This window comes from Arvicanthis niloticus, chromosome 24 (genome assembly GCF_011762505.2).
Source record: "Arvicanthis niloticus isolate mArvNil1 chromosome 24, mArvNil1.pat.X, whole genome shotgun sequence".
Classification (NCBI taxonomy): domain Eukaryota; kingdom Metazoa; phylum Chordata; class Mammalia; order Rodentia; family Muridae; genus Arvicanthis; species Arvicanthis niloticus.
Window position 1 is genome coordinate 36,104,453 of NC_133432.1, and position 23,471 is coordinate 36,127,923.

A 23,471-nucleotide genomic window follows, 5' to 3' on the forward strand; every position below is an offset into this window, starting at 1 on the left:
CAAGCTTGGAGAATCCATGTAGCGATCAAAAGCATTCGTAGGGGAACCCACTGAGGAATCATCGTCCACAACTGTGAGGTGTCTTGTCAGGCATTCCGGCAACCAAAACAGGTTGTCTTCTTCCTGTGGAAAAACACAAATCGCTCCCCTGGATCTTATTAAAATAGGATCTGGGCCTTTCCATTGACCAGTCAAAACATCTTTCCATTTTATCATTTCTTTTGGCCTAGTTTGTTCCAGGCAATGGCGATCAGCCGCCGTGTTGCCCTGACTGTCCAAATTCAAAAAGTTGAGAGCAAAAAGTGCCAGAGAAACAGTAACCTGTGGCACCGTGGGCAGAGCTTCCTCAACTTCTCCTTTTTGTTTTATCAAATAAGTTTTAAGGGTACGATGAGCACGCTCAATGATGCCCTGTCCCTGAGGGTTGTAAGGAAGACCCGTCAGGTGTGTCACCTCCATTTGGTGACAAAATTGTTGAAATTTTTGAGAAGTGTAGTCTGGTCCATTGTCCGTTTTAAGGATTTTAGGCTTTCCCCAGGCACTCTAAGCCTCGAGACAATGTTGAATAACATGGGCCGCCTTTTCTCCGGTCAATGTAGAGGCGAACATAACTCCAGAACAGGTATCAATGGAGACATGCAAATATTGTAATTTGCCAAAGGATGGGATGTGAGTAACATCCATTTGCCAGATCTGTAATGGCCTAATTCCCCGAGTGTTCCACACACCTCCCGTGTCCCCCCTCACCCGTGGGAGAGAAACACGAGAGGCAGAATTCGGGTAGTTACTCTGTAGCAGCAAACGTGGAAGACGCGGAAGGGGCAAACACAGGAAGAGGCACCGCTTAAATACACCCTAGAGTGACGTATTCACTTCTGATTGGCTGTTCACTCATCACCCAATATTACGCCCCGGGATTGGCCAGTGACTTTGACAGGCTTTCTGCCTTTGCAGCTGCGCAGTTAATTGTTTACTAGTGGGAAGACACGAAGCCAGCGCCATCTTGGAATGGCGAACGTATAACCACTGACCATGGCTTCCTACACCCGAGGGTTAATTCCGGTATGGGGAACAGGTAGGAATTGACAGCAGTTTTGGCATTGAGTCACGATATCTCTAGCCTCCTTTCTAGTGATGTTAAATTGACATCGTAGCGCCTCGGCTGTCACATGAAACCTTTTGTGAAAGGCTTTAGCCAAATCCAATTTTGGCGAAAGGGCAATTGCAATCAACTTTGTGGCTCGATCTGCCTGGTCATTTCCACGGGACATAGGTCCTGGTAAGCTTGAGTGAGCCCTAATATGAGTTATAAAGAAAGGGAATCTTCGCTTAGCCAGGGTAAGCTGAATCTTTTGAAAAACTTGTACAAGTCTGCTAGATGTCTTAATTAACCCAGCAACTTCTAATGCTTTCACTGCATTAACCACATAGAAGGACTCTGAAACAATATTTAAGGGACCTGGAAAGATTTCCAGAACCTCTGACACCACTAGGCATTCCACAATTTGAGGTGAGGTTTCATGGTATTGTTTGGATGTAACCTTATCATTAACCACATAGGCACCCACTCCTGTTTTTGACCCATCCGTATAAACTACCTTTCCATCTGGGAGTGGCTCCTGAGACACAATATGTGGAAATATGATAGCTTGAGTTAAGGCAAATTGTAAGATGGGATGCTTAGGATAATGATTATCTATTTGACCATTGAAGGAAGTAACCAGCACTGCCCAAACATCAGAGGTTGCCGTTAATATTTGGACTTGATGGGCAGTATAAGGCACTATCAAAACCTTAGACTCCCTTCCAAAATGGGTAATGGCTGCTTTAGTCCACGAAGGGCAAGTTGAGCAACTGCATCTGGATACCATTCAATGGTCTTTGCAGGAGAAGCATTGGGATGGATCCATAACAAGGGCCCCTCCTGCCATAACACAGCGGTGGGTAAGCATCTAGTTTTAAAAACACATAAGTCAAAGGTTTTGGTTTCATCTATGTGTTTCAACTGGGCATCTTGTAAAGCATTTTCTACTACTTGTAGAGCATGGCTCGCAGCTGGTGTTAAGGCCCTCGGTGAGGAAATATGAGCGCCACCTTCCAAAATATCAAATAAAGGTTTCAGCTCGGCCGAGGGAATTTTTAAAAATGGTCTTAACCAATTTATATCACCTAATAATTTCTGAAAATCATTCAAAGTATGTAAATGGTCTCTACGAATCTCCAATTTCTGAGGAATTATCTTTTCTGGATAGATAACCGTCCCTAAAAAGGAGCCAGTTTCTGAAAATTGAACTTTCTCAGTAGCAACATGCAGAACCCACTGTTCCAAGGTGTTTAATAATAAGGGGTATGAGGTTTGTAAAGTAATTAAATCCTTATGACACATAATAATGTCATCTGTGTAATGGGCCAGCAGCAGAGAGGGAAATTGTCTCTTAATTGGCTCGAGGGCCATTTGTACATACAGCTGACATATAGTGGGGCTGTTGGCCATGCCCTGAGGCAGAACTTTCCACTGATATCTTTTATCAGGTTCAAAATGATTAATAGTAGGTAGTGTAAATGCAAATCTTGGTCTATCTTGTGAACACAAAGGAATTGAGAAAAAACAATCTTTAATATCTATAATTATGATTTTCCACTGCTTAGGCAAGGCAGAGAGTAAAGGCAAGCCTTGTTGCAGAGAGCCAAATAGTCGCATCTGTGCATTGACAGCTCTTAAATCATGTAAAAGTCTCCACTTTCCAGATTTCTTTTTAATGACAAATATGGGTGTATTCCAGGGAGAGGTAGAAGGTTCTAGATGACTGAGCTGCACTTGTTCTTTAATTAGTTTTGTAGCAGCTTCCAATTTTTCAGAGGATAGGGACCACTGAGGAACCCACACGGCCTCCTCTGTGAGCCAGGGTATGGGCATAGAACCCTCAATGGCAACTAGGGAAAACCCAGGCCTTGTCTTCATGTGTTTGATTCTTGTGAGACAGAATCTAACCTTCCTTGTTCGTTCCTGTCAAGACCCTTCCCTTCTTTAAATCCCATTCTCTTTATAATGTTTATAGCTTGTGGGGAGTACTCACTGGTCAGAACTAGCCCTAGGTCTTGTAAGATGCCTCTTCCCCAGAGATTGACAGGGAGAGGAAGCACATAAGGTATAAAACTCCCTGTTTGACCTTCTGGTGCCTGCCAAGTCAACGAGCGAGAACTGACTGTGGGGCTGGCCTCATATCCCAATCCTTGTAGGGAGTGGGACGATCGTGTAACAGGCCATGTCTTAGGCCACCAATTAGAAGAAATAATACTTTTATCTGCTCCCGGGTCCAGAATTCCAGTAAAGTTCTTCCCCTCTATTGCTAATGTAAGGTGGGTCTAGTTTTAAGGTCAACCCCCAGATGAGCGAAGTCAGTTCTTGAGGAACCAAGCCCGTGAGCACCTCTAAGCTTCTCGGTGGATGGAAAACAATCATGCAAGCTTGGAAGGACAACCAATTGAGCAATCCAGTCCCCAGGGGAGATGGAGAATACACCCTGTGGGCTAGAACAGAGAACTTGCAGTTCTCCGGTATAATCCTGATCTATTACTCCGGGGTGTACCACGAGTCCTTTTAAAGTAAGAGAGGAGCGACCTACAATAAAGCCAACACTTCCCCCTGGCAGGGGGCCTCTATAATCAACCAGGATCGGCTGCACCCCCATGTGTGGCATTAGTAGGACTCGGGAGGTGGAACGGAGGTCCACTACTGCGGAACCCCTTGTGGCTCTGCAGCGAAAAGGGTTCCCTGAGTGTTCAGCAGTGTCCCATATCTTTTGGGGCCCTGGGATCTTGGACCCATATATCCGTTTTTTGAAAAATTTTCTTCCTTAATGGCTGAGGGATTTGGAGGGAGGATCTGACCTCTTATATCTCTAATAGAGCGGCAATCCCGAGCCAGATGATAGCCCTTTCCACACCTGGTGCACAGTTTTGATGGTATTTGATTATTTGGGCACTCTTACTTCATATGTCCTGCCTTCCTACAGGCAAAGCATCGGGCCATATGTTTTGAAGGGAATTTTCCACGATTCTGACTTTTACGGAGGACTGCAGCCATTTCTAAGTTTGTTGCTGCAAGTCCGGCATTAGTAAGGGGACCTCCCAAACCACGACAGACTCTTAACCAGTCTTGTAGCCCCTTGGCTCTCCGAGTTGCAATGGCTGCACGGCATTCAGCTGTGGCATTTTCAAAGATCATCTGTTCAATTAATGGCATTGTTTGCTCTGGTTCCCCAAAGATTCTGCCAGCTGCCTCAGTCATGCGGGCCACAAAGTCAGAGAAGGACTCACTGGTCCCCTGAGTTATTTTGGACAAATAAAGATTACTGCCTTCCTTCCTAGGGAGAGACTTCCATGCCTTTATTGCAGCTGATGCTATCTGTGCATAGACCTGCCAGGGATGAGTGGTCTGGTTGTTCTCGTGTACGCCAACTTCAGCCAGCATGTCAAAAGTCTATAATTGTTGTCCCTCCATGTTTGCATTAATCCTGGCTTGTGCTTGCAGTGCCTCGTGCCACAAGGCCTTCCACTCTAGGTATTGGCCCATATTGTTAAGTACCACCTTCACTGTGTCCTGCCAGTCTCCTGGCGTCATAGCAGCTGCACTTAATCTCTCCACTTGAGATACGGTGAAATTAGCCCCAATTCCATATGCACTTACTGCCTCAGCTAATTCTTTGACCTGCCTATACTCTACTGGGGCATGAAAATGGGCACCTTCTGCCCCTTCAAAGACCGGAAATGCCAGCTGTAGCTGTCTCTGATCTCCTGGGCTGAGAAATGAATTAGAGACACTGCCCGGGGCATAGGCCAGAAGCAAGGGCAGGGCCGAGGTACTCAAGGTCTTTCTTAGTATTATCTCAGCCTGGTTATTTTTTGCATAGGCGGCTGCCTCCTCCTCTAGGCTTTCTTCTTCGGAGCTGCTAAGGTCTATGGCGGCAAGCTCCTTAATGCGGTATAGGGGTTTTTTTTTGACCTCCACTCTCTCTTCACCAGTCGGTGAAGGTTTCTTAACCTTAATAGGCCCTGCATTGGCCCCTGTTCCTTTTGAGTACTCTTTTCTTTGACCAGGCTCCTTGGCCTGTCTCTGTTGCCCAGGCTTTTTTGCCTGCTTCTCCTTTCCAGGCTCCTTGGCCTTATCTTTTTCCCCAGGCTCCTTGGCCTGATGTCGGCTGACACACTCTGTTTCTGATACCCTGGAGTGGACCTCTCCTGAAACCTCTTGACTTGCACTAATAGCTGTGCTGCGAGCTGGATCCCCACAACACAAATAAGCCAAAAGCAAAAGCAACACAAGCAAGAGGCCAACTAGTGCAGCGGCGGCAATGGGTGAAAATCCGCCCGCAACGAAGGCTTCCACCCCAAACATATCTCTCAGAGACGTACCTCGATCCTGTAGTCTTTTAACCCGCCCCAAATCTTGGGGGTCTCTGCAGCGCCTTGAAATTCCCGGGTTTTGGCACCAGATATTCTGCGCCCCATCCGGGTCCCCTTCACCTGCGAAAGAGACACGTGAGGCAGTGTTCAGGTAGTTACTACAACGAGGCTTTATTCTTGTATCAGCTGAAGTGGAAGACTCCAAACCCGGGAAAGGCACTGCTATATGTACCCTAGAGTGGTGTGTTCACTTCTGATTGGCTGTTCACTTATCACCCCATATTATGCCCCTGGATGGGTAGTGGCTTGGTGCGCTTTTGCCTTTTGCACCTGCGCAGTTAGTTGTTTACTTGTGGGAGCACAGGATGCCCATGCCATCTTGTAATGGCGAATGTTGTCACGCTCACCACGGCTCCTAACACACATGTACACATGTACACATGTACACATGTACACATGTACACATGTACACATGTACACATGTACACATGTACACACCCCTAGGTGTGTGAACAGATAAAAGATGAAAGCACACAGTATCTTTCTGAGTCCCTTTCTGTCTTATTTCCTGGGAGACAAGGATTTATTTATTTATTTATTTATTTATTTGGGTTTTTTGAGACAGGGTTTCTCTGTGTAGCCCTGACTGTCTTGGAACTCATTCTGTAGACCAGGCTGGCCTCAAACTCAGAAATCCACCTGACTCTGCCTCCCAAGTGCTGGGATTTATGACATGTGCTACCACTGCTTGGCTGTTTTCTTTTAATTTATTAAACCCGGGGTTAGGCTGGAAGCCAGGAGGTCCCAATGATCCAGAGTTGTGATTACATGGGTGTGCTGCCCCACCTGTGATTATTCATTTAGTTTAGAATCATTGTTACTATCATGGCTGCAAACTGATGTCGTTCCAATTCCAGACTTCGTTCTACACATGTGCATCAGTTGCTAATGGAAAGGGAACCTTCCATTCTCACCTATTTGGTTATATCTCCCACTACTTGCTTATATGTACCAGTATGATTCTGGGTCACCATGTTTACTTTTAAAAGTGATCGAATACTTTGTGTTCCAAGACTTCTCCCTTTTGGCCACTTGAAACCCTTTCATGTGATCCGATAACTTCAAATTCTTCTATACCCCCTACTCCTTTTGTCACACGGTCCATGTAGCCCAGGCTGAGCCACATTCACAATGTGCTTGAGAATGACCTTTAACACCTGAGACTAAAGGCATGTGCTACCATGCAGCAGTGTTTTAGTAGAACTATTGTATCTGGCATCAATGTGGAGTGATGGCGTCTCAGCTTTGAAGTAGTCAGCGATTGTTATCGGAGATTTTATGGTGTTCTATGAAAATATTCCCAGAGCCTGTGCTTAACTTAGTGTGAAGGCAAGCCTGGCAAACCAGGCAGTCTCCTATGGCTGAAAATTGCTTAGGTGATGGGTCTTTCAAGACAATCCCTCTATCAGATGAGAGGTTTTTGGTATGTGGAAATTGACTTGCTAAAGGTGCCTTCTATGTAACAGTAAAAAGAATTTCTAGGAAGCTGTCAGTGTTCAGTTCTTGAGGGGCTAATTCTCCCTGCTACTGAGAAGCAGAATTCTTCCATCACTGGCTCTCTTCTATCCAGTCAATCTTCCAGTGTAATCCAAAGACAAACATAATCCTGATGTATAAAGTGCTGAGGAGTGAAGCTGAGGCTTCCTAAATACTAGGGAAGCACCCCCATCTATTGAACTGCATATCCTCAGGCCTTCTGTTTCATTTTTGATTGCTAAAATAAGTATTATTTTTAAAAATAACCATTGATTGTGGATTTATTGTCCAGTTTCAGTTTAGTAGCAAGGACTTACAGTAATTGGGAGAAAGAATTTATCATAATCACATCATTCATGGTAGAAGATGTACAGCTAACTGACTGTAACACTAGCTCTTTGAGCTCCAGTGCCATCTTTGGCTTCTACAGGAACTTAGACAAATGCACATAAATAAATAAAATTAAAAAAAAATCTTAATCTATATCAGGGACCTTCTGTAACTTCTTCTCTAAGGAATTAGATGCCCTCTTCTCAGCTCCATGGGCACCCTCCCCAAACACATGGCACACCCACACACATACAGAAATACTCATAAATAAAAACAAAATTTACAAAAAAAGAAAGTCCATGTCTTGAAACTGCCCACTGGGGATAAGAAACAGTAGAAACATTGGGACAACCTGCCTGAAACAGTCTCCTTTTCTGAATGTGTCACAAAGGTGTCACGGTGACGATAGTCATAGTGTGACTGAATGGCATTTCTATAGTCTCTCTAGGAACATGGGGGCTCATTTGTTTTCTCCTCATCTTCTCTGTGATGGTCTATCCTGACATGACTTATCTTAGAAGTTTTTTTTCTTCCAGCCCTGTCTGACACGGAGATCACAGCCCAGTCAATAATCTTTATTTTTGCTGGCTATGAAACCACCAGCATCACACTTTCCTTCGTCCTGTATTCCCTGGCCACTCACCCTGATATCCAGAAGAAACTGCAGGAGGAGATTGACAGGGCTCTGCCCAATAAGGTGAGAGGATGATGTAGGAGGGAAAAGGAGAAGCCTCAACAAAGACACCTTCTTGTTACCTGCAATGTTGTGTGTGTGTATGTGTGTGTGTATGTGTGTGTCGTGTGTGTGTGTGTGTGTGTGTGTGTGAGTGAGAGAGAGACAGAGGGAGAGAGCAAGAGAGCAAGAGAGAGACAGAGAGAGTGAGTGAGAGTTAGTGTATGTATGTTGTGTGTGTGGTGTGTATGTATTTTTGTGTGAGTGTGAGTAAGTATTCACACCACTGAGCCATCTAATTCTGGTGATTTTTTTATATTTTGTATGTATGTATGTATGTATGTACGTACGTACACATATATGTACTTATGTATGTATATGAATACACACACACACACATATATATATAATATATATATATATATATATATATATATATATATATATATATATATGCATGAGTACTGTAGCATATGTGTGTAGGTCAAAGGGCAACCTGTAGGAATTTCTTCTCTCTTTCTATTACATGTGTTTTAAGGGTCCAAATCATGTCAGTAGGCTTAGTGGCAAGTGCTAGGCTCACTGAGCTGTCTGAACAGCCCGTGATAATTTGTAACAAGAATACAAGTACTGGTTTTCCCTAGCACCACTTAGAAATTATCATAAAAGTGCCACAGAAGAAGAAATTTACAATAAATTCTCTCATGGTAACAGAAGGTTGTGACAAACGTCTGGACTTGGTGTTTCTGTTATCTAGGAGCACAAGAATACCTAGCAAGCAACATGCACACTACCTGTGTGATGTTAAAGATGTGCACTTAACATACAACTCTCTGCATGGTTCAATCATATTACTGGATCTGCTGTGGCCCAGCTGTGCACCGAGGGAGGCTCCCATGGCCTTGGTTGAGCTAACTCAGCTCTGTGCCATGATTCCCCCCATCCATTCATAGTTATAGGAGAAGAAGCCAAGGTGTGAGACTTGGTGTCTAAATCGTGAGCCAAACTTCTGCCCTCTCTCTCAATGTGTGTGTGTTTATGTTTGTATGTATATATGTAAATTTGTGCACACACACGTGTGTGTGTGTATGTGTATAGGTCATAGACCTACATTGTGTATATTTCTAAATCACTCTCCATGTTTTGTGATACAAACTTTCTTACCAAACCTGGAGCTTATTGATTGGGTTAGGTTGTCTAGCCAATGAGCACCACACATGTCCTGTCTAAGTCTAACTACTGCTGGGATTATAGGTGGGAGCCACTATGTCAGGCTTTATAATGATTTGTATCTGAGCTCTCATCCTCAGGCTTGCATAGTAGACCCTTCTTTAATTGAGCATTTTCCAGGCACTAAGTGATAGTTATTCTACTTTGTAAGGAGCTTGAGAGGTGGCACAATGGTTAAGAACACTGCCTAGTCTTCACTGGGTCCATCCACAGTTGAGTCCCAGCATGATAATGGCAGCTCTCTACTGCTCTGAATCTGGTTACAGGAAATTTGATGTTCTCTTTTGGCTTTTGTTGGCACTGTACTCATAGGGTGTACTCAAATATACACAAGTGAAACATCTACATATATGAAATAAAACAATTTAAAAACCCTTTAAAATGTATTGTAAATACTAACTAAGGTCCTTTGAGCTGCTTAGCTTGACCTTGGGGATGCTGAGAATTTAACACTAGATACAACTGAATGTTAATCTAAAATCTCAGCACAAATCTTTTTCTTTCTCCCCAGGCACCTCCCACCTATGATATCGTGATGGAAATGGAGTACCTGGATATGGTGTTGAATGAAACCCTCAGACTATACCCAATTGCTAATAGACTTGAACGAGTCTGTAAAAAGGATATTGAAATTGATGGTGTGTTTATGCCCAAAGGGTCAGTAGTGATGATTCCATCTTATGCTCTTCATCATGACCCACAGCACTGGCCAGAGCCTAAGGAATTCCGCCCTGAAAGGTATCAGAACAGGAACCCACTCTGCACTCTGCAGGCTTGTGTATGCTATGATGTTTCTGATAGGAAGGTGATCTAAGTATGGCTTTGCATCCATTTCTATTCTGTGAGGACAATGGCAGAGAAAGGGAAGAAAGAGAGGAGAGGGCAAGTGAGATGTGAAGAAAATATGAGCATTTAAGTACAGAGTGTTTTTCTCCTTCTTCCTCAAGTAGTTAATGCCTCACTTAAGTGTGGGGCTGGAACCCAGTTTTAATACATTTAAAATAAAATGTGCTTTTCGGAGATAGAACAGAGTATTATCCTGAATGGATTTTTAATGTTTAAAGACGTAGTTCCTTTCTTATTCTTTTCTATTTTTTTGACAGTCATATGAAAGGATAATGAATTCTGGTCATTTTCAACTCTCATTGCTCTGTCTCTTCTCACTCTCACTTATGTGGAATCCCTGTTTTTATTTGTTTTTGAATTTTTCTTTTTTGTGACTTGTGAGTTTACTTAGGGTTGCTTGCATAAGCATAAATGCAGGAGTTAAATCCTGGCAAAGGGGAAACTCTCCAGCAGCTTCACCATTGAAGAAAAACATCTCCTCCTCCAAAACATCTCCTTAGGGAGGTGGCATCTCATGAGCACCTTCCCCACCCATGATGGAATGATGTTGTGTCTGGTCTTGTGTAGGTACCTACAGCTGCTGTGAGTTCATGAGTGCAGTGGACATGTCATGTCCAGAAGATAATACTCACAGCACCCATTCATTCACTGGCTCTTACATTCTTTCTGCCCCTCCTTCTGTGATATTTCCTGAGCTTTGGAGGGGCTGAGAACTTCAACAGTGATTATTTTCAACACTGTGATCATTCACGAGCTTCTGTGTTAAATGTCTCTGATTGCAAACTGAAACTGTTCTGTCCAAGGGTGACATCAACACTAAAATTTGTGTGTAGAGATAAATATTTAGAAGACATTTTGATACCATGTTCACTTAGCAAAACAACAGCAGTACATTGTCATCTAGTGCCTATGATGTTTGTAACCATGAGATTTTGACCAGATTTAGAGTACCAGGCATTAATTTCATCTGTGATTTGAACCTCCAATTCAATCAGAAAATGGTTGGTTCCCCCTGCCCCATATCACCACTATTACACTAGTGTGTTCCCATGCAAAGATGTATTTTTAAAAAGATTATATATATATGTATATATATGTGTATATATATGTATATATATATACACACACACATATATGTATATATATATACACACATATATACACATATATATGTATACACACATTATATATATGTATATATATATGTATATATGTACATATATATGTGTATACATATACATATACTGTAGCTGTCTTTAGACACACCAGAAGAGGGCATCAGATCCCATTACAGATGGTTGTGAGCCACCATGTGATTGCTGGGAATTGAACTCATTACCTTGGGAAGAGCAGTCAGTGCTCTTAACCTCTGAGCCATCTCTCCAGCCCAAAGAATTATTTTTTTAAAAAACAGGATTTATCATATCTTTATCATATGGAGACTCTTATAAAGGAAGTGGAACAAAAAGGACCTTTAGTGTAAACTTCTCAGAGCCAAATACTTGCAAGCAGAAGTTCATTGAACTTTTTCCAAACTACCTATGTGTACTGGTTAGATGTCAAAAGGCAACTTCACATGTGTAGTTCTTATACTTTCATTCTTTGTTAACTTGTCATCTACTGTTGTGTCTCCAGGTTCAGCAAAGAGAACAAGGGCAGCATTGATCCGTATATATACCTGCCCTTTGGAAATGGCCCCAGAAACTGCATTGGCATGAGGTTTGCTCTCATGAACATGAAACTCGCTCTCACTAAAATTCTGCAGAACTTCTCCTTCCAGCCTTGTAAAGAAACACAGGTGATGGAGAAAACTATCTCTATAAATAGTGTTTTATGGAAGGAATTTTTCCAACTGAAGAGTCTATGTATAAAAATCATTATGTGTATTTGAGTTTTAATCATTTGTTCTCTGACAAATGAGCTATTTGTATCTAGGTATTAACTAATGGGCCTTTTATATATTTGTATAAAATAGAACTTAATATTATGAGGAGTCAGTGTAGGCCAGTGTGACAGGATTCCATGCATTCTGTTTGAAATTCTAGTCATGTCCATTGTAGACATTGGGTATGTCATGTGCCATCCAGAGGTGCCATGGTCATGTCTTCAGTGTTTGTTGTATGTTGCCCTCTTCTCCCAGAGATCACAGAAGCCCTCTTCCCACAGTCTTCTCAACCAGTGATGTACATTAGAATTGCAGAGAAACTTTAAAACTTATACATGGGGTCTGGGATGTTTCTCAAATGGCAAAATGTTTACCTATCATGCACAAATTTCTGGTTCTAATCCCCAGAAATACATGAATAAGCTGTACTGATACATATCTGTAATCTCTACAGTCAGGAGTTAGAGGATAGAGGATCATAATTTCAAGTAATCCTTGGCTCCCTAGTGAGTTTGAAGCCAACATGGGCTATGTGTCTCAAGAAGAAACCACAAACTCAAGATGTCCGGTCTTTTCTTGAAATTCTAATACAACTCACCCAGAGTGTGGCTTTAGAAGCTTGTCTCTGATTTCTCATGTCATACCAAATTGAAAATCACTATTCTAAAAGACAGTTTCTCAGTCTCATGACATGACTCAGTCATTAAGAACACTTGCTGCTCTTGGAAAGCACTTGAGTTTAGCTTCCAGTACCCATGTAGTGGCTCACAATGATTTGTAAGTCTAATTCCATGGTTTCAGTTGGCTCACTCTGGGTTCTTTTGAGACTTCCCACTTGTGGTATATATGCAATGTGCAGGCAAGACACTCCTATACATAAACTATAAGTCTTTAAAAAGTTGTATGGCATGATTAATTTTAACCTTATGGAACATCTTGATGATTCTGAGTTATTTTTCAGGAGCTCTGCTTCAGAAAATGGATAGTTTTCATATTTTCATAAACTGTTTTTTTTTATTCCCCTTCTTATTTTGTTCTCATACTTCAAGTTCCTGTTCACGCTCTTAAGTGAATCTTCTGTAGGTTTATGTCCTATTTACTCCGTGTTCTACTTTTGGCTCTTGCAGGTTATTTTCACAATCTATGTGTCATTAAAACCTCCAGTAATTTTTTTATGTCTGTTTTCTCTGTATTGAAGGATATTCCCTTTCTTTTGTATATCACCTTGTATTATTCCTTTCACAAACTCCAAATGGTTCTTTGAGGAGTATTTTCACATTGAAAACCTTTCATAAATGTTTGAAAGCATGGCTTACAGATATAATTTTCTTTCATAAAAACATTAATTAAAATTAACTGTATCATTTATGTAAATATTTATATGAGCATCTTTTTTGTATGCCCCAATCAAAAACATGTGTATATTACTTAAAATATAAAAGAGTAAAATAAGACATTTAGAAAAAACATTTGCATCGCATTTTTCTGAATAACTTGTTCTTGTTTCAATTAAAGGGATGGGTGAAATATATGGACTTGTGTACTTATAGTGTGACTTCTTTATATTATTGAGTGTCTTTTTCTGGACAGAGACAGATGTGTTTATTTTTTAATCTGTTTCTTAAGGCAGTTGTATAGCTTTATCCACACACACACCTTTACTTAAATTATTCCTTTTCACTAAGGCATTTAAATTATGTACAAGGATTTAGACAGATAAAACAAAGTTCTAGTTTTGAGACCCGATGGCCTACCTGGCATGAGGCAGATGCTCTTTCTAGCTCCCGTCATTTTAAAATGGACACTTCTCTGTCTCCATGACAACTTTGTTTCCCTTCCTTTTCCTGTGACTAGATTTTTCCATTGGATGCTTTCCCCGTTCATGACTGAAGGCATGAGGCTAAATCATTTTTGAAGAATCTTGTAAAATTAGAGTTTCCCATTCATCCAGTCCTTGGAAGCCAAGAATAGATTCTAGAAAAGCAAGTAAAATATCTGTCCTCCATAAGACTTGCCCTGAATATGCTGTGGTATAGTAGTGAGATATGACCTTGGAGTTAGAGACTGTTAATAGAGTTGAAATGTATCTTCTCATGGTTATCTTGAAAAACAAAAAATAACTTTTCATGAGTTAAAAAATAATATGAGATAAAAACTAAGAATAAGGTTAAAAATGTTAAACTTTCTGTTTTACTCTAAATCAGCACAGAACATAGTTAGTATAAACCAGCATGAGTTCATCTCAGGTCCTGAATACAGTATATTCTCAATCACTATTTTACATAATGTACATTTAGATGCAAGCTCAGGACAACAAATTGACATAGCTTTTAGAATAATGGAGAATTAGTGTCACATTACATAATATTAAATGCAGCTTTTTGGTTCTGCAAAGCATTATTATCCAAAATACTTTTTAAAAAACTTTTCTTCTGGGGATCTTGTTGGTTTACTCATTGCTTTTCATTTTTTCTTCCCCTGTTACAGATACCTATGGAATTAAGCAGACTAGGACTTCTTCAACCTGCAAAACCCATTGTTCTAAAGGTTGTGCCAAGAGATGCAGTCATAACTGGAGCATGACTTTCCCTCAAGGAGTTCTATTGGATTCAGAAATGCAGTATCTAAGAACATTGAACCCTTTAATTTATCTCACGAATGAATTCCAGATAAAATGGGGTTTAATTGGCTGGTCTTGATTCATGGTTATAGATTCAGTACATCCATTGATCTTTGTCAATGTTTATACAAATTACCATCTAATATATAGGAGATGACAAGCCAGTGACAGAACAGGGATTCACCTACTGGTTCACATAAGACCATCTCCACCCACATTTGATTGTTTCTGTTAATTTCTTTTGATATTAACCATGTCTCTGTAACTTGATCAATAATTTTTTGAGAAAAAGGTAAACTATTGTGATAACTTTAATTGTAGAATCGGTATCAGATATTTTAGTTGCACTATTCTACAGTAAAAGTCCTGTTCCTGTTTTCCTCACCAGCCATTGGCTGTTGGCAACTTTATTTGTCAATCAGAGCCAACTGGGGGCAGGCTTCCTTTAACTTATATGTCGGACTCTGTAAACAGGTTTTGGCGAAACATGATTAGCATGAGAACACAAGCTGCTACATTCTCCCTATTTTGTACAGTAAATGGCCATTTCTTCGAGAGATACACAGAACATAATTTTAACAGTTATGTAAACTATGAGGCATGATATACAGCAATAATATTCAGTCCATCAATCTTGTCAGTATAGGTACATTGTTCTAACATCTATCTTAACTTAAAGAGATTACAATTTTGTATTTGAATTCTGTTCTGATTTTCCTTGCAGTACCATATGAAAAACATCCTTTCAAATCTACATCATCTTTCTTAATGTTAAACAACTTGTTTGAATATGAGACTATAACTAGTCTTTAACCCCATCAGAAATCAGAGAGTGAATTACATTTAATCTGAATATATATGAAGTAAGAAAACATAGCTTTCAATACTTAAGCAAATTATAGACACAGCTAACTACCTGGACAGTCCCCTAATTTTCTTTTTTCTTTCTTTCCTTTTTAAAAAAATTTTATTTATTCACCATTGTTCTCTTCAGACACATCAGAAGAGGGCATCAGACCCCATTGCAGATGATTGTGAGCCACCATGTGGTTGCTGGGAATTGAACTCAGGACCCCTGGAAGAGCAGTCAGTGCTCTTAACAACTGACCCATCTCTCCAGTCCTCCCGTATTTTTCAAAACTTTGGATTATCTGTTTACAGCCTTCTGGCCCTGTTACATCTGACGGACCTTAAATAAAATAGCAACTATTAAAGACTAGTTTACTCTATCTTGGCAGAGCTTAGGTTTCTACTATTCCACACTTGCATCCTTTCCTGGAAAGTATTCTTTGTCTGCAGATGAACTAGGACAGTTCTTGCCCAGTGGCTACCTTGGCACAATAAGCAACTCTGCGTAAAAGTAATGATGCTCAGTTTCTTCTTTGAAGTGTGACAGGGGTACTTTCAGAAGCAGACATGTCTCATAGTCAAATGATCTTTAATGATGAACTAATATTAAATGTCATATTTTGTGTATTTCTGATGTTTTTGAAGACTATCTATAAAAAGTTAAGCCTTGACTACTCTTAGCTATTTCTACTTAAATAATATTGAAAATACTTTATTATAATTAAATTAGACTCTAATATAATCATGAGTTTACTCTCTGGCCCTTAACTTGCCTTACTTAATCATCCTAAACAGTTTGTAATAGTAGCTAGAAGGACTGGGTCAAAGCCTTATGTTTTCAAATGAGTTGTATAGGCATAATGCCTATCTAAGAGTAACAATATTAATTCAAATTTTATATCAATAAACAAAGATTTACACCAATGAAAACCTTAAATCTGTATCATATATAAATTCTGTACCAATGTAAGAAATGATAACTTCAGTTTGCATCAATTATAAAGATTTTTACCAATGTAAGTTTATTGTTATATGATGCTTTGTTTAAGAATAAATTTGGAGACATTCTGGGGGCTCCACAGATGCCACAGCCAATGTTATGACTCCCTTTCCGCCGCTCGCCCCTCTTTCAGTCTGAGGCCTGGACTAGACCTCTGCCCGGCCTGTTGGTGAGTGCATCCCGGAACCCACCAGAGACATTCTGGGGGCTCCACAAATCCCACAGCCAGAGCTATGACTCCCCTTCCACCGCTCACCCCTCTTCCAGTCTGAGGCATGGACCAGACCTCTGCCCGGCCTGCTGATGAGTGCACCCCGGAACCCGCCAGAGACATTCTGGGGGCTCCACAGATCCCACAGCCAGCGCTAGCACTCCCCCTCTGCCCCTCGCCCCTCTTCTAGTCTGAGGCCTGGACCAGACCTCTGCCCGGCCTCCTGGTGAGTGCACCCCGGAACACGCCGGAGACATTCTGGGGGATCCAAGGATCCCACAGCCAGCTTTAGGTAGGAAAACCCTCATACTGCCCTGAGCTCATAGCTGGGTGCCCTGAGTGCTCAGATTCCAGCAGATACCCCCACCCCGCCCCTGCTGGCTAGCACCCCCCTTCTGCCCATCTCTCGGGTCTGAGGCCTGGACCAGACCTCTGCCAGGTCTGCTGTTGTGTGGACCCCGGATCCCGCCTGAGACATACTGGAAGGTCCACTCAACCCAGAGCCACAGAGGAACAACTGAACTCAGAGCATCAGACAACATATCCTGAGATATCCAAGAGGAGACACTGCACCCAGAACAGCAGACACCTAGCTGGACTGCCACCTTGGAGGCACCATATCCTGAGGCATCCTAGAGATACCACTGTAATCAGTGCAGCTGGAAAAATCACAGAGACATCTGGACCCCTAGAAGACCAGACACAAGTGAGATAACTGGAAAGGCAGATTGTCTCTGTCAATCAGAGACAGAAGTACAGGTAGCACTAGAATTAACCAGATGGCAAAAGGCAAGCGCAGGAACGTAAGCAACAGAAACCAAAGTTACATGGCATCATCAGAACCCAGTTCCCCCATCATAGCAAGCCCTGAACACCCCATCACACCAGAAAAGCAGGATTCAGAATTAAAATCACTTCTCATGATGATGATAGAGGCCTTTAAGAAAGACATAAATAACACTCTCAAAGAACAGATAGAAACCCTTAAAGAGGAAAGACAAAAATCCCTTAAGGAATTGCAAGAAAATGCAACCAAATGGGAGAAAGAATTAAACAAAACCATGCAGGATCTAAAAATGGAAGTAGAAACAATAAAGAAATCACAAAGGGACAATACCCTGGAGATAGAAAACTTAAAAAAATGATCAGGAGTCATAGACACAAGTATTACCAACAGAATACAAGAGATGGAAGAGAGAATCTCATGTGCAGAAGATACCATGGAAAACATTGACACAACTGTCAAAGAAAATGCAAAATACAAAAAGCTACTAACCCAAAATATACAAGAAATCCAAGACACAATGAGAAGGCCAAACCTAAGGATAATAGGAATAGATGAGGGGGAAGACTCCCAACTTAAAGGACCAGTAAATATCCTCAACAAAATTATAGAGAAAAACTTCCCTAACCTAAAGAAAGAGCTGTCCATAAACATACAAGAAGCCTACAGAACTCCAAATAGTTTAGACCAGAAAAGAAATACTTCCCGTCACATAATAGTCAAAACATCAAATGTACAAAACAAAGAAAAAATACTAAAAGCAGTAAGGGAAAAAGGCAAAGTAACATATAAAGGCAGACCTATAAGAATTACACCAGACTTCTCACCAGAGACCATAAAAGCCAGAAGATCCTGGACCGATATCATACAGACCCTAAAAGAACATAAATGTCAGCCCAGACTACTATACCCAGCAAAACTGTCAATCATTATTGATGGAGAAACCAAAATATTCCATGACAAATCCAAATTTACACAGTATCTCAACACAAACCCAGCACTTCAAAGGATAATTGGTGGAAAACTCCATCACAAGGAGGGAAACTACAACTTAGAAAAAGCAGGAAAGTAATCTTCCAAAAACCATAAAAGAAGGTAGCTACACAAACATATCTCCACTGCCAATAACAAAAATAACAGGAAACAACACTCATTTTTCCTTAATATCTCTTAATATCAATGGACTCAATTCTCCAGTAAAAAGACATAGACTATCAGACTGGATACGTAAACAGGACCCAACATTTTGCTGCATTCAGGAAACACACCTCTGTGGAAAGGACAGACACTACCTCAGAGTAAAAGGTTGGAAAACAATCTTCCAAGCAAATGGTCCCAAGAAACAAGCTGGAGTAGCGATTCTAATATCAAATAAAATCAGTTTTCAACCAGAAGTAATCAAAAAAGATAAAGAAGGACACTTCATATTCATGAAAGGAAAAATGTACCAAGAGGAACTTGCAATTCTCAACATCTATGCCCCAAATGTAAGGGCACCCACATACATAAAAGACACTTTACTAAAACTTAAAGCATACATTGCACCCTACACAATAATAGTGGGAGATTTTAACACCCCACTCTCAGCTATGGACAGATCATGGAAACAGAAACTAAACCGAGACACAATGAAACTAACAGAAGTCATGAACCAATTGAACTTAACTGACATCTATAGAACATTTCATCCTAAAAAAAAGAATATACCTTCTTCTCAGCACCTCATGGTACCTTCTCGAAAATAGACCATATAATTGGTCACAAAACAGGCCTCAACAGATACAAAAAGATTGAAATAATCCCCAGTACCTTATCAGACCACCATGGATTAAGACTTGTCTTTGACATGGACAAAAACAACAGAAAACCGACATACACTTGGCAACTGAACAATGCTCTACTCAATGATGACTTCGTCAAGGAAGAAATTAAGAAAGAAATTAAAGACTTTTTAGATTTAAATGAAAATGAGGACACATCATATCAAGACATGTGGGACTCATTGAAAGCAGTACTAAGAGGAAAATTCATAGTGCTAAGTGCTCACAAAAAGAAAGTGGAAAGAGCATACATTAACAACTTGACAGCAAACCTGAAAGCATTAGAACAAAATGAAGCTAGTATACCCAAGAGGAGTAGACGGCAGGAAATAATCAAACTCAGGGCTGAAATCAACCAAGTCGAAACAAAAAGAACTATACAAAATATCAACAAAACCAGGAGCTGGTTCTTTGAGAAAATCAACAAGATAGACAAACCCTTAGCCAGACTAACCAAAGGGCGCAGAGATAGCATTCAAATTAATAAAATCAGAACTGAAAAGGGAGACATAAGAACAGAAACAGAGGAAATTAAAAAAATTATCAGATCTTACTATACTCAACAAAATTAGAAAATCTGGATGAAATGGACAATTTTCTAGATAGATACCAGGTACCAAAGTTAAATGATGAGCAGATAAACCATCTAAACAGTCCCATAATGCCTAAAGAAATAGACACAGTCATTAAAAATCTTCCCACCAAAAAATGTCCGGGGCCAGATGGTTTCAGTGCAGAATTCTTTCAGACCTTCAAGGAAGACCTAATACCAATCCTCTTCAAGCTATTCCATCGAATAGAAACAGAAAGAACACTACCCAATTCATTCTATGAAGCTACCATTACACTCATACCTAAACCACAGAAAGACCCAACAAAGAAAGAGAACTACAGACCAATCTCTCTTATGAATATTGATGCAAAAATACTCAATAAAATTCTCGCAAACCGAATCCAACAACACATCAAAACAATTATCCATCAAGATCAAGTAGGCTTTATCCCAGGAATGCAGGGATGGTTCAATATTCAGAAATCCATCAATGTAATCCACTACATAAATAAACTCAAAGAGAAAAACCACATGGTCATCTCACTAGATGCTGAAAAAGCAATTGACAAAATTCAACATCCCTTCATGTTAAAAGTCTTGGAAAGATCAGGAATTCAAGGCCCATATCTAAACATAGTAAAAGCAACATACAGCAAGCCAGTAGCCAACATCAAACTAAATGGAGAGAAACTTGAAGTAATCCCACTAAGATCAGGGACTAGGCAAGGCTGCCCACTCTCACCTTACCTATTCAATATAGTACTGGAAGTCTTAGCTAGAGCAATTAGACAACAAAAGGAAGTCAAAGGGATACAGATAGGAAAGGAAGACGTCAAAATTTCACTATTTGCAGATGATAAGATAGTATACTTAAGTGAACCTAAAACTTCCACCAGAGCACTCCTAAACCTGATAAACAACTTTAGCAATGTGGCTGGATATAAAATCAACTCAAACAAATCAGTAGCCTTCCTCTATTCAAAGGATAAACAGGCAGAGAAAGAAATTAGGGAAATGACACCCTTCACAATAGCCACAAATAAAATAAATTATCTTGGAGTGAATCTAACCAAGCAAGTGAAAGATCTGTATGACAAGAACTTCAAGTCTCTGAAGAAAGAAATTGAAGAAGATCTCAGAAGACGGAAAGATCGCCCATGCTCCTGGATTGGCAGGATTAATTTAGTAAAAATGGCTATCCTGCCAAAAGCAATCTACAGATTCAATGCAATCCCCATCAAAATTCCAAATCAATTCTTCATAGAGATAGAAAGAGCAATTTACAAATTCATTTGGAAGAACAAAAAACCTAGGATAGCAAGAACTATTCTCAACAATAAAAAAACCTCTGGGGGAATCACCATTCTGGACCTCAAACTGTACTACAGAGCAGTAGTGATAAAAACTGCATGGTATTGGTACAGAGACAGACAGGATGATCAATGGAACAGAATTGAAGACCCAAAAATGAACCCGCATACCTATGGTCACTTGATCTTTGACAAGGGAGCTAAATTCATCCAGTGGAAAAAGGACAGCATTTTCAACAAGTGGTACTGGCTCAACTGGAGGTCAACATGTAGAAGAATGCAAATTAATCCATTCTTATCCCCTTGCACAAAGCTCAACTCCAAGTGGATAAAGGACCTTCACATAAAGCCAGGTACACTGAAAGTATTAGAAGAGAAGGTGGGGAAGACCCTCGAATACCTAGGCACAGGGGAAAAGTTCCTGAACAGAACACCAATGGCTTATGCTCTAAGATCAAGAATCGACAAATGGGACCTCATCAAATTGCAAAGCTTCTGTAAGGCAAAGGACACTGTCAACAAGACAAAACGGCAACCAACAGATTGGGAAAAGATCATTACCAATCCTACATCCGATAGGGGGCTAATATCTAATATTTACAAAGAACTCAAGAAATTAGACGCCAAACAACAAAATAACCCCATTAAAAAATGGGGTACAGAGCTAAAGAAAGAATTCTCAACTGAGGAAACTCGAATGGCCGAGAAGCACCTTAAGAGATGCTCAACATCCTTAGTCATCAGGGAAATGCAAATCAAAACAACACTGAGATACCACTTCACACCAGTCAGAATGGCTAAGATAAAAAACTCAGGTGATAGTAGATGCTGGCGAGGATGTGAAGAAAGAGGAACACTCCTGCATTGTTGGTGGGGTTGCAAGCTGGTACAACCACTCTGGAAGTCAGTCTGGCGGTTCCTCAGAAAATTGGACATAGCACTACCTGAGGACCCAGCTATACCACTTCTGGGCATATACCCAGAAAATGCCCCCCAAAATAACAAAGACATATGCTCCACTATGTTCATAGCAGCCCTATTTATAATAGCCAGAAGCTGGAAAGAACCCAGATGCCCTTCAACAGAGGAATGGATACAAAAATGTGGTACATTTACACAATGGAATATTACTCAGCTATTAAAAATAATGAATTCGAGAAATTCTTAGGTAAATGGATGGAACTAGAAAATATCATCCTGAGTGGGGTAACCCAATCACAAAAGAACACACATGGTATTTACTCACTGATAAGCAGAGATTAGCCCAAAAATTTGAAACAACAAAGATTCAACTACCAGGTGACATGAAGCTCATGAAGAAGAAAGAACAAGTGAGGATGCCTAGGTCTTTCTTAGAAGGAGTAACTAAATACCCAAGGGAGCAAATATGGAGACAAAGTGTGGGTCAGAATCTGAAGGGGGGGTTGTAGGGAGACCATTCCATCTGGGTATTCATTCCATGGGCAGTCACCAAAAATAGACACTGATAGGGATGTCAGGATGGGAAAGCTGACAGCAGCCTGATAAGGCTGTCTCCTTAGAGGTCTCCCAGAGTCTGACATACCCAGAGACAGATACTCACAGCTATCCATTAATCTGATCAAAGGTTGCCAATGGAGGAGTTAGAGAGTAAACTGAAGGAACCTTAAGGGCTGGTGGCCCCATGAGGAGAGCAACAATACCAACCACCCAGAGCTCCCCAGGGTCTAATCCACCAGCCTAGGAGCACATATGGAGAGACACATGACTCCAGCTGTATATGTAGGGAAGGATGGCCTTGTTGGGCATAGGTGGGAGACAAGGTCATTGGTACCCTGAAGGCTGAGCACTGAGGTGGGGGGAATCTGATGGTGGGGAGGGGGGCTGGGGGTAGGTGGGTAAACACCTTCATAGAAGCAGGAGGATGTGGGATGGGATAAGGGATTCCTGGGTGGTGGGGGAAATGCGGTAAGGGGATAAAATTAGAAATGAATATATTATATCCACTAAAAGAGGGGAAAAATTGAAAAGTGGTTAGAACCAACATACTTAATGAAATGTCAGCCCTCTTAAAAAAACTATGTTGATACTAAAATTTGTTTTGAGAATTGTATATTGCAGAATGTTCAGCCTTGGTGTATCTACTCAACAAGCAAGCTGGGCAGACCTGCTCAAACCTCTGAGGTCCGGGAATTCCATCTGGAGGCAGCGAAGACACAGCATCAGAGGATTGTCAACTTGCTCTTCCCCCCACTCCTCTTCTAATATCTCAACACCCATAATCAGCTTGAAGAAGCTAATGAAGAGTTAGCGCCCCTATTCCCTGGGCTTGGGGACTAAGGTGGTAAATGTCGGGCTGTCTCTCTAGGGAAAAGTAGTGGTTTTGTCAGAATAGAGAGAATTAGCTAGGGTTTATTGCATAGCCATAACCTATTAGTA

General features: G+C 40.8%; 1 protein-coding gene across 1 annotated transcript in view; it reads left to right on the forward strand.

Annotated features, from left to right (window-relative positions):
- LOC143438118 (cytochrome P450 3A11-like) overlaps nt 1-16,465 on the forward strand; it is a 32,592-nt gene extending 16,127 nt beyond the window's left edge. Inside the window, exons 10-13 of the mRNA XM_076923700.1 lie at nt 7,809-7,969; nt 9,687-9,913; nt 11,657-11,819; nt 14,394-16,465. Coding sequence (XP_076779815.1) covers nt 7,809-7,969; nt 9,687-9,913; nt 11,657-11,819; nt 14,394-14,489 — 647 coding nt within the window. The 3' untranslated portion in view covers nt 14,490-16,465. The remainder of the gene's footprint in view (nt 1-7,808; nt 7,970-9,686; nt 9,914-11,656; nt 11,820-14,393) is intronic.
- Nucleotides 16,466-23,471: the final 7,006 nt, after the last annotated feature.